The following is a 12,343-nucleotide window of genomic DNA, read 5'->3' as shown; positions in this document are numbered from 1 at the left end:
TGCAGACAGCTGGGTCTTTTATTAAGTATTTAAGGTGCTACAGAATACTTAAGAGGCCTTCACTTAAAGACAGCTTCATGTCTGCAGTCTTAGCTCTGTGGAAGGAAGCAAACAAAGCTCATTAGTGGGGAGACTTTTAGTACAACAGCCTGACCCAGCAGGTTCAGAGGTGGGCACTTACAGCTGGACACTCAATTGCTCCATTATTGATGTCATCAATGATGTCATGGGGGTGCCTGCCATCGATGCTGCAGCCCACAGACTGGGCTGTTCCCAGAATCTCCTTGATTGTCCCTGTGGAAGACAAGAGTTTGTCACTACCCCAGAAGAAGCTCTGAAGAGCATACCAAGAACTCTTCAAACCCCTCAGCTGTCTCTTCCCTCCCTCTGGGGTTTGCAGGCTGCAGCCACACAGCTCACCAGGAGAAAGGCAGCCATGTATGAATGAAATCAAAGGTCTGGAAGGGACCTCTGGAGCTCACCCAGACCAACCCCCTGCTCCAGCAGGGCACCCACAGCAGCTTGCCCTGGAGCACAATGGCCAGGGGGGGTGGAAGCTCTCCAGAGGAGACTCCACAACCTCTCTAGGCAGCCTGTCCCAGGGCTCCAGCGCCCTCATACCCAAAGTTTCTCCTCCTGGTTCCAGTTTGTGTCCCTTGCCCCTTGTCCTGTCCCTGAGCACCACTGGCAAGTCTGGCCCCAGCCTCTCACACCCTATCCCTTCACTGAGTGTTGATGAGATGCCCCCTGGGGCTGCTCTTCTCCAAGCTCAACACCCCCAGGGCTCTCAGCCTTTGCTCCCCAGAGCTGCTCCAGGCCCCTCAGCATCTTTGTAGCCTCTGCTGGACTCTCTCCAGTGGCTCCCTGTCTCTTGAACTGGAGAGCTCAGAACTGAACCCTGTACTCCCAGTGTGGCCTCAGTGGGGCAGAGTAGAGCGAAAGGAGAATCTTCCTGGACCTGCTGGTCACAGTCATCTCAATGCCCTCCCAGGAGTCAGACCAGAGCCCGGCTCAGGCTCCCTGCAGCCCCAGCAGCAGCACTCACCGGAGAGCTCCCTGGCCAGGGACCTGTGGCGCATCTGCCGCGCGATGTTCACGATCTCGTCGAAGCTGACGCTGCCGCTGTGCTTAACTGCCGAGCAGAGGCACAGCCCCAGTCAGCCAGGCCCACACCAGCCCCCCCTCAGAGCAGCACCCTTCCCAGCACCCCCATCCCATGGAAAGCAGCAACTGTGGAGCTGCAGCTGGGCTGCCATCAGCACATGCCTGTGCCCAGGCCTTGGCACAGTCACCCACGAGCAGCAGAATAACCCTGAGCTGGCATCTGCTGTCAGCTCACCTCTGGGCTGTGCCAGTCACTGCACTACACAACAGGCACACTGCTGGGGGGGCCTCAAACTCCTTCTAAGGAGCTGAAGTGTGGTGGTCTGCCAGCTGTGGTTTGTGCTCTGGCAGATGCTTCACAGAATGGGTTGGAAAGGACCTTCAAGATCATCCAGCCCCAACCCCCTGCCACGGGCAGGGACACCTCCCAGCAGCCCAGGCTGCTCAAGGCCTCATCCAGCCTGGCTTTGAACACCTCCAGGGAGGGGGCAGCCACAACCTCCCTGGGCAACCTGTGCCAGAGTCTCTCTACTCTGACTCTCACGAGTTTCTTCCTAATCTTCAATCTCCCCTCTTCCAGCTTTAACCCATTCCCCCCATCCTATCACCACCAGCCCCTGTAAAAATCACTTACTGTTCTTCTGCTTCTTCCTGTCACGAGGAGGCTCCTTCAGAGCTTTGATAATCAGAGCAGAGGCAGAAGGAACAACCTCTATCTAAATGAGAGAAGATGGTAAGTGTTTCCTCCTTTCTCATCAGCATTTTGTAGCCAAGGAAGATGCTCAGCCCAGCAGCTGGTGCCTGCAGAACCAGAGCCCCACCAGGCCTGTGGTTAGTCGAGTATCACAGGAGGGGTTTGTGAGGCACACATTTGTTCCCAGCCTTTCGGCACAGGCCTCCCCACCAGCAGGAGAGGGCTGCTTCCTTGACTGGGGCTTCCTCTCAGCTCACCACTGGAATGTACCAGCCACAGGGTTCAGGACAGGTACAGTGGCAGGTGGCTATGGATATACTCAAGGAGCTCTTATCTCTTTCTATGGGGCTTGAAATAGTGTTGTCTTGACTAACAGTTCTGTAGAAAGAGCAAATTATCTACAGCAGGATTAACCCCCTCCCCCACCCCCAACTTCTGCACATGAAGAGGTCCCCTCCCACCACTCATGGGCTGGAAACCTTCAGCATGGCAAGATGCAGGCTCCATAGACACAGGCACAGCTGCTGCCCTGGGCACGGACACAGCCAGACACTGCCCAGGGCTCTCACACACGCACAGCCACTCCTGGCACTCGCACCGGGGTTTAAGGTCTCCCGCAGCAGACCCCCACACGCTGGCCGTGTGGAACTCATTTTATCCACCTCGGAAGGATGAAGGGCTGAGTGGACCCTGCCGGGGCCGAGGCTCGCGGCTGGAGCAAGCGGCAGGCGCTTGCAGCACGGAGCCCTGCCCTGTGGCGTTCGGTACCTGCGCTTGCCTGTTCTGGATGGTGAGCTTCACCGTGATCCGCAGCCCCTTCCAGTCGCCGGTGGCCTTGGCGATGTCGTCACCCACCTTCTTGGGGGACTGAGGACAGACACCGCCTTGTCACACACCCGTAAAGGGGGGAACCCCCCCGTGGCCCCGGCGCGATGCCTCCTTTCCCTTCCTTGAGGCATTGCTGCACTCCTTCCCTCCCCCCGCGCCCGCCCCGGGCACGCTCCCCAGGCCAGGCCTCCCCCCGACCCCGCCGTCACCCCTCCCCTCCCCGGCCCGTCCCTCGCCGCGCCCCTGCAGCGGGCAGAGCGCCGCCGCCCTCCGCCGCAGCACCACGAGGCCTCCCGCTCCCCCGCCCCGCCCGGCGCCGCGGTACCTACCAGCCCGAGGGGACCGATCTTAGGGGCCAGAGCGGAGGTGGCGCCGACCTCGCCGCCGGTGCAGCGCAGGTACACTGCGGACACAGCAACGAGCGCGCGTGAGCCGCCATCCGCCGGGCCCGGACCGCCATCGCGGCCTGGGTCCGGTCTCTTCACCCCCCTACATCCTGCCCGCTCCCGCCGCGGCATGGCATGGCACGGCACGTACCGACTTTGATCTCGTTGGGGTCGAACTTGGGCGGCATGGCGGCAGCGGACGCGGATGGCGACGGATACCGTAGCGCTGCGACCGGGTTGGGGTGCGGAAAGGCCGGAGGCTGCGCGCGGGCAGCGAATATAGCCGCCGAGATCTCGCGAGAGGGCGGTGCCGCGCAGGCCCCGCCTCCGCGTGGCCGCTGTGGAGCGGCCTCCCCGCCTGGAGGCGCTGCGCAGAGCTCTATGGTTGCTGGAGACGCTCTAGCCGTCTGTCTCGCTGTCCCCGTGGGGGCGGCTGCGTGCCCCCTGGCGGAGGCGACCCGGGAGGTGTCGCGTCATGGCAGCGGGCAGCGGTGAGGGAGACCGGGGCGGAGCGGGGGGGGGGGGGAACGGCCCCTGGGGCCTCGGGAGCGTCTGCGGGCATGCGGGGCCGGGATTCGCGGCAGATCGGTGGCGACCACCTCCCCTCCCGGATCTGGGGCTGGGTCCGGGGATGCTCTCTTGGTGCCTTCCACGGCTCTTGCTCCTCCGAGTAGCCCGGGCACGGCGCAGGAGCTTCTGCTGCCCTGGGGAGCCCGGGCACGGCGCAGGAGCTTCTGTGCTGCCCTGGGGAGCCCGGGCACGGCGCAGGAGCTTCTGCTGCCCTGGGGATCCCGGGCACGGCGCAGGAGCTTCTGTGCTGCCCTGGGGAGCCCGGGCACGGCGCAGGAGCTTCTGTGCTGCCCTGGGGAGCCCGGGCACGGCGCAGGAGCTTCTGTGCTGCCTTGGGGAGCCCGGGCACGGAGCAGGAGCTTCTGTGCTGCCTTGGGGAGCCCGGGCACGGAGCAGGAGCTTCTGTGCTGCCTTGGGGAGCCCGGGCACGGCGCAGGAGCTTCTGTGCTGCCTTGGGGAGCCCGGGCACGGCGCAGGAGCTTCTGCTGCCCTGGGGAGCCCGGGCACGGCGCAGGAGCTTCTGTGCTGCCCTGGGGAGCCCGGGCACGGCGCAGGAGCTTCTGTGCTGCCTTGGGGAGCCCGGGCACGGCGCAGGAGCTTCTGTGCTGCCTTGGGGAGCCCGGGCACGGCGCAGGAGCTTCTGCTGCCCTGGGGAGCCCGGGCACGGCGCAGGAGCTTCTGTGCTGCCCTGGGGAGCCCGGGCACGGCGCAGGAGCTTCTGCTGCCCTGGGGATCCCGGGCACGGCGCAGGAGCTTCTGTGCTGCCCTGGGGAGCCCGGGCACGGCGCAGGAGCTTCTGTGCTGCCCTGGGGAGCCCGGGCACGGCGCAGGAGCTTCTGTGCTGCCTTGGGGAGCCCGGGCACGGAGCAGGAGCTTCTGTGCTGCCTTGGGGAGCCCGGGCACGGCGCAGGAACTTCTGCTGCCCTGGGGAGCCCGGGCACGGCGCAGGAGCTTCTGTGCTGCCTTGGGGAGCCCGGGCACGGCGCAGGAGCTTCTGTGCTGCTCTGGGGAGCCCGGGCACGGCGCAGGAGCTTCTGTGCTGCCTTGGGGAGCCCGGGCACGGCGCAGGAGCTTCTGTGCTGCCTTGGGGAGCCCGGGCACGGCGCAGGAGCTTCTGTGCTGCCCTGGGGAGCCCGGGCACGGCGCAGGAGCTTCTGTGCTGCCTTGGGGAGCCCGGGCACGGCGCAGGAGCTTCTGTGCTGCCCTCGGGAGCCCTGGCACGGCGCAGGAGCTTCTGCTGCCTTGGGGAGCCCGGGCACGGCGCAGGAGCTTCTGCTGCCCTGGGGAGCCCGGGCACGGCGCAGGAGCTTCTGCTGCCTTGGGGAGCCCGGGCACGGCGCAGGAGCTTCTGCTGCCCTGGGGAGCCCGGGCACGGCGCAGGAGCTTCTGTGCTGCCTTGGGGAGCCCGGGCACGGCGCAGGAGCTTCTGCTGCCCTGGGGAGCCCGGGCACGGCGCAGGAACTTCTGCTGCCCTGGGGAGCCCGGGCACGGCGCAGGAGCTTCTGCTGCCCTGGGGAGCCCGGGCACGGCGCAGGAACTTCTGTGCTGCCCTGGGGAGCCCGGGCACGGCGCAGGAGCTTCTGCTGCCCTGGGGAGCCCGGGCACGGCGCAGGAGCTTCTGCTGCCCTGGGGAGCCCGGGCACGGCGCAGGAACTTCTGTGCTGCCCTGGGGAGCCCGGGCACGGCGCAGGAGCTTCTGTGCTGCCTTGGGGAGCCCGGGCACGGCGCAGGAGCTTCTGCTGCCCTGGGGAGCCCGGGCACGGCGCAGGAGCTTCTGCTGCCCTGGGGAGCCCGGGCACGGCGCAGGAACTTCTGTGCTGCCCTGGGGAGCCCGGGCACGGCGCAGGAGCTTCTGTGCTGCCTTGGGGAGCCCGGGCACGGCGCAGGAGCTTCTGCTGCCCTGGGGAGCCCGGGCACGGCGCAGGAGCTTCTGCTGCCCTGGGGAGCCCGGGCACGGCGCAGGAGCTTCTGCTGCCCTGGGGAGCCCGGGCACGGCGCAGGAGCTTCTGCTGCCTTGGGGAGCCCGGGCACGGCGCAGGAACTTCTGCTGCCCTGGGGAGCCCGGGCACGGCGCAGGAGCTTCTGTGCTGCCTTGGGGAGCCCGGGCACGGCGCAGGAGCTTCTGCTGCCCTGGGGAGCCCGGGCACGGCGCAGGAGCTTCTGCTGCCCTGGGGAGCCCGGGCACGGCGCAGGAACTTCTGTGCTGCCCTGGGGAGCCCGGGCACGGCGCAGGAGCTTCTGTGCTGCCTTGGGGAGCCCGGGCACGGCGCAGGAGCTTCTGCTGCCCTGGGGAGCCCGGGCACGGCGCAGGAGCTTCTGCTGCCCTGGGGAGCCCGGGCACGGCGCAGGAGCTTCTGCTGCCCTGGGGAGCCCGGGCACGGCGCAGGAGCTTCTGCTGCCCTGGGGAGCCCGGGCACGGCGCAGGAGCTTCTGCTGCCCTGGGGAGCCCGGGCACGGCGCAGGAGCTTCTGTGCTGCCCTGGGGAGCCCGGGCACGGCGCAGGAGCTTCTGTGCTGCCTTGGGGAGCCCGGGCACGGCGCAGGAGCTTCTGCTGCCTTGGGGAGCCCGGGCACGGCGCAGGAGCTTCTGTGCTGCCCTGGGGAGCCCGGGCACGGCGCAGGAGCTTCTGCTGCCTTGGGGAGCCCGGGCACGGCGCAGGAGCTTCTGTGCTGCCTTGGGGAGCCCGGGCACGGCGCAGGAGCTTCTGTGCTGCCCTGGGGAGCCCGGGCACGGCGCAGGAGCTTCTGTGCTGCCCTGGGGAGCCCGGGCACGGCGCAGGAGCTTCTGTGCTGCCCTGGGGAGCCCGGGCACGGCGCAGGAGCTTCTGTGCTGCCTTGGGGAGCCCGGGCACGGCGCAGGAGCTTCCCCTCTGCTTCCATAGAGGCGCTCGGGCGCTCGGGGCAGGCGGTGCCCGGAGCCGCGGGGGATTTGCTGCCGGAGGGATCGCTGCCCTTGCTCATTGTCGTTGCTTTCCTCAGGTTCCGGGGCCGGTGCTGGCTGCGCGCAGGGCTCCGGGCACAGAACAGTTGCATTCTGGCTGATAAAAGAGTAAAGAGGAGGACCGAGAGACACAGAGCTAGCCTGTGGAAGCTGTGTGCGACCTGGGCGGGGGACGCTGCAGGGAATCCCTCAGGAGAAGAAGACAATAGTGGCAATGAGGGAAAGGAAGGACTGAGAGGCAGAGTGAGGAAGGGAGATTGGTTTCGGGCATTGCCGGGGCAGGTCCTTGGCAAGATCGAGCGGAGCCTGGTGGTTCCGGGGGGTGGTACAACAGGCACGGCAGCTCTCCAGCGCCGAGAGCCAAGAGCTGGGGGAGAGTCAGTTACAGAGCTGCAGTTCGCCTTCTGTGCCCTCCCCGCGGCTCGTTCCAGTGCATGCTGGGCTGCAGGGCTTGCTGCTACCGCTGCTGGTCGCTTGGTAACCTCCCTCTCGGCGAGCAGGACCTGCTGCTGCCCCAGAGCTGCCTGGTGTCAGCCCTGCCCGTCGTGACTAGGCAGCATCCAGCAGGACCGGCTCAGATCCCGATGCTGGCTCACTGCTGCGTGGCTGTGCTCCTGAGCACGTTTAGCTGGTGCCTGCAAAGGTGAACTGCTGGCATCTGTGGGGACATGGGATTTGCAGCTCATGGATGCTCACTGCAGGGTGGAATGGAATGGAATGGAATACAATATAAATAGAATAGAATGGAATAGAATGGAATAGAATAGAATAGAATGAACCAGGTAGGAAAAGACCTTTGAGATCATCCAGGCCAACCTCTCACCCAGCACCATCTGATCAACTCAACCATGGCACCAAGTGCCTCAGCCAGGCACTTCCTAAACACCTCCAGGGATGGGGACTCCACCACCTCCCTGGGCAGCACATTCCCATGGCCAATCTCTCTCTCTATGAAGAATTTCTTCCTAATATCAGCCTAAACCTCCCCCGGCACAGCTTGAGACTGTGTCCTCTTGTTCTGGTGCTGCTTGCCTGGGAGAAGAGACCAACCCCCACCTGGCTACAACCTCCCAGCAGGGAGTTGCAGAGAGCAAGAAGGTCTCCCCTGAGCCTCCTCTTCTCCAGGCTAAGCAACCCCAGCTCCCTCAGCCTCTCCTCACAGGGCTGTGCTCCAGACCCCTCCCCAGCTTTCTTGCCCTTCTCTGGACACCTTCAAGTCTCTCAATGTCCTTCTTGAACTGAGGAGCCCAGAACTGGACACAGGACTCAAGGTGTGGCCTAAGCAGTGCTGAGCACAGGGCACAATGACTTCCCTGCTCCTGCTGGCCACACTGTTCCTGATGCAGGCCAGGATGCCCTTGGCCCTCTTGGCTGCCTGGCACACTGCTGGCTCATGTTCAGCCTTCCATCAACCAGCATCCCCAGGTCCCTCTCTGCCTGGCTGCTCTCAGCCACTCTGCCCCCAGCCTGTAGCACTGCCTGGGGTTGTTGTGGCCAATGTGCAGCCCCTGGCACTTGGATGTGTTCAATCTCCTGCCCTTGGCCTCTGCCCATCTGTCCAGCCTGGCAAGGTCCCTCTGCAGGTAGGTGCTGTCCCAGGCAGGAACAGGTTGTCCTTTCATAGCATCATAGAATTGTTCTGGTTGGAAGAGCTCTCTAAGGTCATTGAATCCGACCCAACGCCACCATGGCCCCAAGTGCCATGGGCCATAGGTTTCTGGAACACCTCCAGGCACAGTGACTCAACCACCTCCCTGGGCAGCCTGTTCCAATGCCTGACCACTCCTGCAGCAAAGAAATTGTTCCTCATCTCCAATCTAAACCCTCCCCTGGCACAACTTGTGTCCATTTCCTCTCATCCTGTCACTTGTTACTAGGGAGGAGAGCCCAACCCCCACCTGGCTCCAGCCTCCTTTCAGGGACTTGTGGAGAGCAATCACATCTCCCCTCAGCCTTCTTTTCTCCAGTCTAAACAACCCCAGCTCCCTCAGCTGCTCCTCACCAGCCCTGTTCTCCAGACCCTTCCCCAGCTTGATTGCCCTTCTCTTTCAATAGATGAAAATCACATCCCATAAAACATGGTCCCATGCCAAAGGCTCTTCTTGCTGTTGAGTGCTGGCTGCTGGCCTCAGAGCTGATGCTGTTCAGCAGAGCAGGCAGGGCTGATGGCACACAGAGAGGCTTTGCTGCTTAGAGGTGTGACACAGCCTCACTAAGGCAGGTTGTGACATTTCCAGGCTGCTCAGCCCCTTTCACAACTCTGAGCCTTCATCTTCAGACCCCTGATGCAATTCTTTCCCTGCTTGACTGTCTGTCCTTCAGCCTCTGTGCCTTCATGTGTTGTCTGGAGTGAAACTGGGATGATTTCCCACTATCCACACAACTAATAAAAGGCATCTAGCTCCAGCAGAGGAAGGTGAGACCTGACAAGAGGATGCAGAAGTTCTCAGCAGAGAGCTGAAGATATTCAGCACAGCTATGGATATCATGCTGCAGGCCTCCTTGTCCTGGTTTCTCATCTTTGGGTGGCCCTCTCTTGTCTCTCTCTGTGATGGTTTGCTCATGGCTCTTTAGAATAGGATGGAATAGGATGGAATGGAATAGAATAGGATGGGATGGGATGGAATAGAATAGAATAGGAAAGGAATAGAATAGAATAGAATAGAATAGAATAGAATAGAATAGAATAGAATAGAATAGAATAGAATAGACCAGGTTAGAAGAGACCTTCAAGATCATTGAGTGCAACCTCTCGCCCAGCACCATCTGATCAACTCAACCGTGGCTCCAAGGGCCTCATCCAGGCTCTCCCTAAACACCTCCAGGGATGGGGACTCCACCACCTCCCTGGGCAGCACATTCCCATGGCCAATATCTCTTGCTGGGAAGAACTTCTTCCTAACATCCAACCTAAACCTCCCCTGGCACAGCTTGAGACTGTGTCCTCTTGTTCTGGTGCTGGGTGCCTGGGAGAAGAGACCAACCCCCACCTGGCTCCAACCTCCCTGCAGGGAGTTGGAGAGAGCAAGAAGGTCTCCCCTGAGCCTCCTCTTCTCCAGGCTAAGCAACCCCAGCTCCCTCAGCCTCTCCTCACAGGGCTGTGCTCCAGACCCCTCCCCAGCTTGACTGTTTCCTGCACTCTCAGGCTGTAGCTCCTGGCCTGCTTGTTCTTCTGATGCTTTCTGTCTGAGGGCTGTTCCAGCAGTCTGGACTTGTTAAGAAAGCAGCAGAGTGGGCTGGCAGGGAAGGAGCAGTGCAACTCTTCTGGCTGATTCTGTCACTCAGAAGCAGTTGGTTTGTAGCCACCTTCTGCTGCATCTCAAGCCTGCTCCAGGGGGTGGGGTGACAGCAGGACAGCCACACAGGACAGCTTTGCCTCCTGGGTTTTGGAGTGGAATGAAGCCTGCTTGCTTGGATGCTTTTAGACTGAAGCTCTGATTTGGTTGAGCACTTAAGGATTTGCCTACACAAAGCTGTGGAGTTTTTGGCAGTGGCCTCCATGCACCAGGAGCATCTCTGGCTGGATCCTGTGGGTTCTGGTACTCTTCAGGATGGTTTTGAGAACAGTTTGTAGGCACAGAGCTGGCAGAGAGCTGGGCCAAGGGCATCCTGGCCTGCATCAGGAAGAGTGTGGCCAGCAGGAGCAGGGAAGTCCTTGTGCCCTGTGCTCAGCACTGCTTAGGCCACACCTTGAGTCCTGTGTCCAGTTCTGGGCTCCTCAGGTTAGGAAAGATGTTGAGATGCTGGAAGGTGTCCAGAGAAGGGCAAGAAAGCTGGGGAGGGGTCTGGAGCACAGCCCTGTGAGGAGAGGCTGAGGGAGCTGGGGTTGCTTAGCCTGGAGAAGAGGAGGCTCAGGGGAGACCTTCTTGCTCTCTCCAACTCCCTGCAGGGAGGTTGTAGCCAGGTGGGGGTTGGTCTCTTCTCCCAGGCAAGCAGCACCAGAACAAGAGGACACAGTGTCAAGCTGTGCCAGGGGAGGTTTAGGCTGGAGGTGAGGAGAAAGTTCTTCCCAGAGAGAGTTGTTAGCCATTGGAATGTGCTGCCCAGGGAGGTGGTGGAGTCACCATCACTGGAGGTGTTCAAGAGGAGGCTTGATGGGGTGCTTGGTGCCATGGTTTAGTTGATCAGATGGTGTTGGATGATAGGTTGGACTTGATGATCCCAAAGGTCTCTTCCAACTTGTTCTGTTCTAGTCTAGTCTAGTCTATCTCTCTTTGTGCTAAGTGACCTGCCTTGTATAGCTGTGCCATTTACTGCTCAGGTATTGACTCTTCTGTATTGCTCTTAAACTGCTTATTAAAACCAAGTGAACCTTCAGTGCAAGCTCCATTGCCTCTGTCTCTGTTTGGACTTGTGTCAGCTGCCTGGGCTCACCCTTTTTGCCATGCAGTGTTGATCACAGCTCCTCAGGTTCCTCCTGTACCCCAAGGCTTCTTGCCCAGCCAGCTCAAGTTTCCTCCTTTGGGGCTCACTGTTACTCTTCTCTCATCTTACCTCTGTCTTGTCAGCAAGGCAGATTTGCTCCCTCCTGCCTCACCTCCTGCCTCACCTCCTGCCTCACCTCCTGCCTCACCTCCTGCCTCACCTCCTGCCTCACCTCCTGCCTCACCTCCTGCCTCACCTCCTGCCTCACCTCCTGCCTCACCTCCTGCCTCACCTCCTGCCTCACCTCCTGCCTCACCTCCTGCCTCACCTCCTGCCTCACCTCCTGCAGCCCCCACTCAGACTCTGTGTTGCCTGTTCCTGCCCCCTGCTCTCATGCAGCCTCAAATGAACTCTTTTTTTCCCCCTCCTTTATTTTATTCCTCATTTGGTGCCCACCTCTCTTGTCCCAGCCTCCCAACTGGTACCCAGCTAATTAACCAGCTGGGCTCCTCATTTCCTATCCACCAGCACACTCCCTTTTGCTCCCCTGCTGGTTCAGTCCTCTAACAGAGCTGACTAGTTTCTCTTACCCCTTCACCCGCCTGCAGTCCTGATTTCACCAAGCACCATGCCCTCATCCACTTTTCCCTCTCTCTTCAATTTATAGTATCATAGTATCACAGTATCATTCAGGGCTGGAAGGGACCACAAGGATCAGCCAGTTCCAACCCCCCTGCCATGGGCAGGGACACCCCACACTAGATCAGCCTGGCCACAGCCTCATCCAGCCTGGCCTTAAACACCTCCAGGGACAGGGCCCCAACCACCTCCCTGCACAACCCATTCCAGGGCTTCACCACTCTCATGGGGAAGAACTTCCTCCTCCCCTCCAGCCTCAATCTCCCCACCTCCAGCTTCATTCCATTCCCCCTAGTCCTATCACTGCCTGAGATCCTGAGCAGTCCCTCCCCAGCCTTCCTGGAGCCCCCTTCAGATCCTGGAAGGCCACAATGAGGTCACCTGGGAGCCTTCTCTTCTCCAGACTGAACAGCCCCAACTCCTTCAGTCTGTCCTCACAGCAGAGCAGCTCCAGCCCTCTGCTCATCCTCCTGGCCCTGCTCTGGACACCTTCCAGCACCTCCAGATCCCTCTTGTCATAGGGGCTCCAGAACTGGAGGCAGGACTCCAGGTGGGGTCTCCCCAGAGCTGAGCAGAGGGGGAGAATCACCTCCCTTGCCCTGCTGGCCACACTTCTCCTGCTGCAGCCCAGGCTCTGGTTGGCTTTCTGGGCTGCAAGTGCACACTGAGAGCTCCTGGTGAGCTTCTCCTCCCCCAGCACCCCCAAGGCTCTCTCCTCAGGGCTGCTTTCCAGCCAGTCCCTGCCCAGCCTGCATTTGTGCCTGGGATTGCCTCCACCCAGCTGCAGGACCCTGCCCTTGGTCTTGTTGAAGCTCCT

The 12,343-nt window shown here is 61.6% G+C and overlaps 3 protein-coding genes and 1 non-coding gene across 6 annotated transcripts in view; 1 reads left to right on the top strand and 3 right to left on the bottom strand.

Annotated features, from left to right (window-relative positions):
• RPL12 (ribosomal protein L12) lies at positions 1 to 3,274 on the bottom strand. The gene is made up of 7 exons (XM_068164110.1): positions 3,164 to 3,274; positions 2,956 to 3,029; positions 2,567 to 2,665; positions 1,739 to 1,820; positions 1,046 to 1,132; positions 182 to 294; positions 1 to 95 (listed from the first exon to the last, which is right to left on the bottom strand). Exons 1-7 carry the CDS (start codon positions 3,198 to 3,200, stop codon positions 90 to 92), a joined length of 498 nt encoding a protein of 165 aa, XP_068020211.1. The 5' UTR covers positions 3,201 to 3,274; the 3' UTR covers positions 1 to 89.
• On the bottom strand, positions 1,974 to 2,102 carry LOC137454247 (small nucleolar RNA SNORA65). Its single transcript, XR_010990562.1, has one exon. It is a non-coding gene; the product is annotated as a small nucleolar RNA SNORA65 (small nucleolar RNA).
• Positions 3,275 to 3,411: 137 nt separating the features above from the next.
• Positions 3,412 to 7,208, bottom strand: LOC137454206 (collagen alpha-1(I) chain-like). Its single transcript, XM_068164174.1, has 2 exons — positions 7,093 to 7,208; positions 3,412 to 6,619 (listed from the first exon to the last, which is right to left on the bottom strand). Exons 1-2 carry the CDS (start codon positions 7,206 to 7,208, stop codon positions 3,412 to 3,414), a joined length of 3,324 nt encoding a protein of 1,107 aa, XP_068020275.1.
• Positions 3,430 to 12,343, top strand: part of LRSAM1 (leucine rich repeat and sterile alpha motif containing 1) — a 48,421-nt gene continuing 39,507 nt past the window's right edge. For 2 of the 3 annotated variants that reach the window (XM_068164081.1, XM_068164079.1), the window contains exons 1-2: positions 3,444 to 3,503; positions 6,561 to 6,765. The gene's annotated coding sequence lies outside the window, so the exon portion shown is untranslated. Of the gene's footprint in view, positions 3,504 to 6,560; positions 6,766 to 12,343 lie in introns of all 3 variants that reach the window. The other variant, XM_068164080.1, reaches the window with a different exon arrangement.

The sequence above is a fragment of the Melanerpes formicivorus genome, unplaced genomic scaffold (assembly GCF_026170545.1).
Source record: "Melanerpes formicivorus ecotype bairdi unplaced genomic scaffold, bMelFor1.0.p_v2 SCAF_77, whole genome shotgun sequence".
NCBI classification, from domain to species: domain Eukaryota; kingdom Metazoa; phylum Chordata; class Aves; order Piciformes; family Picidae; genus Melanerpes; species Melanerpes formicivorus.
Note: the sequence above shows the minus strand (reverse complement) of the source record. Positions and strands in the feature narration are given on the sequence as shown.

Excerpts from the sequence above, each read along its gene's own strand:
- RPL12 (XM_068164110.1), bottom strand. The coding sequence starts at position 3,200 with ATGCCGCCCAAGTTCGACCCCAACGAGATCAAAGTCG. Across the intron at positions 3,030-3,163 it reads CCCCAACGAGATCAAAGTCG|TGTACCTGCGCTGCACCGGC; the intron begins GTACGTGCCGTG and ends CTGTGTCCGCAG. Across the intron at positions 2,666-2,955 it reads AGATCGGTCCCCTCGGGCTG|TCCCCCAAGAAGGTGGGTGA; the intron begins GTAGGTACCGCG and ends GTCTGTCCTCAG.
- LOC137454206 (XM_068164174.1), bottom strand. The coding sequence starts at position 7,208 with ATGAGCTGCAAATCCCATGTCCCCACAGATGCCAGCAGTTCACCTTTG. Across the intron at positions 6,620-7,092 it reads CAGCATCGGGATCTGAGCCG|CCAGAATGCAACTGTTCTGT; the intron begins GTCCTGCTGGAT and ends CTCTTTTATCAG.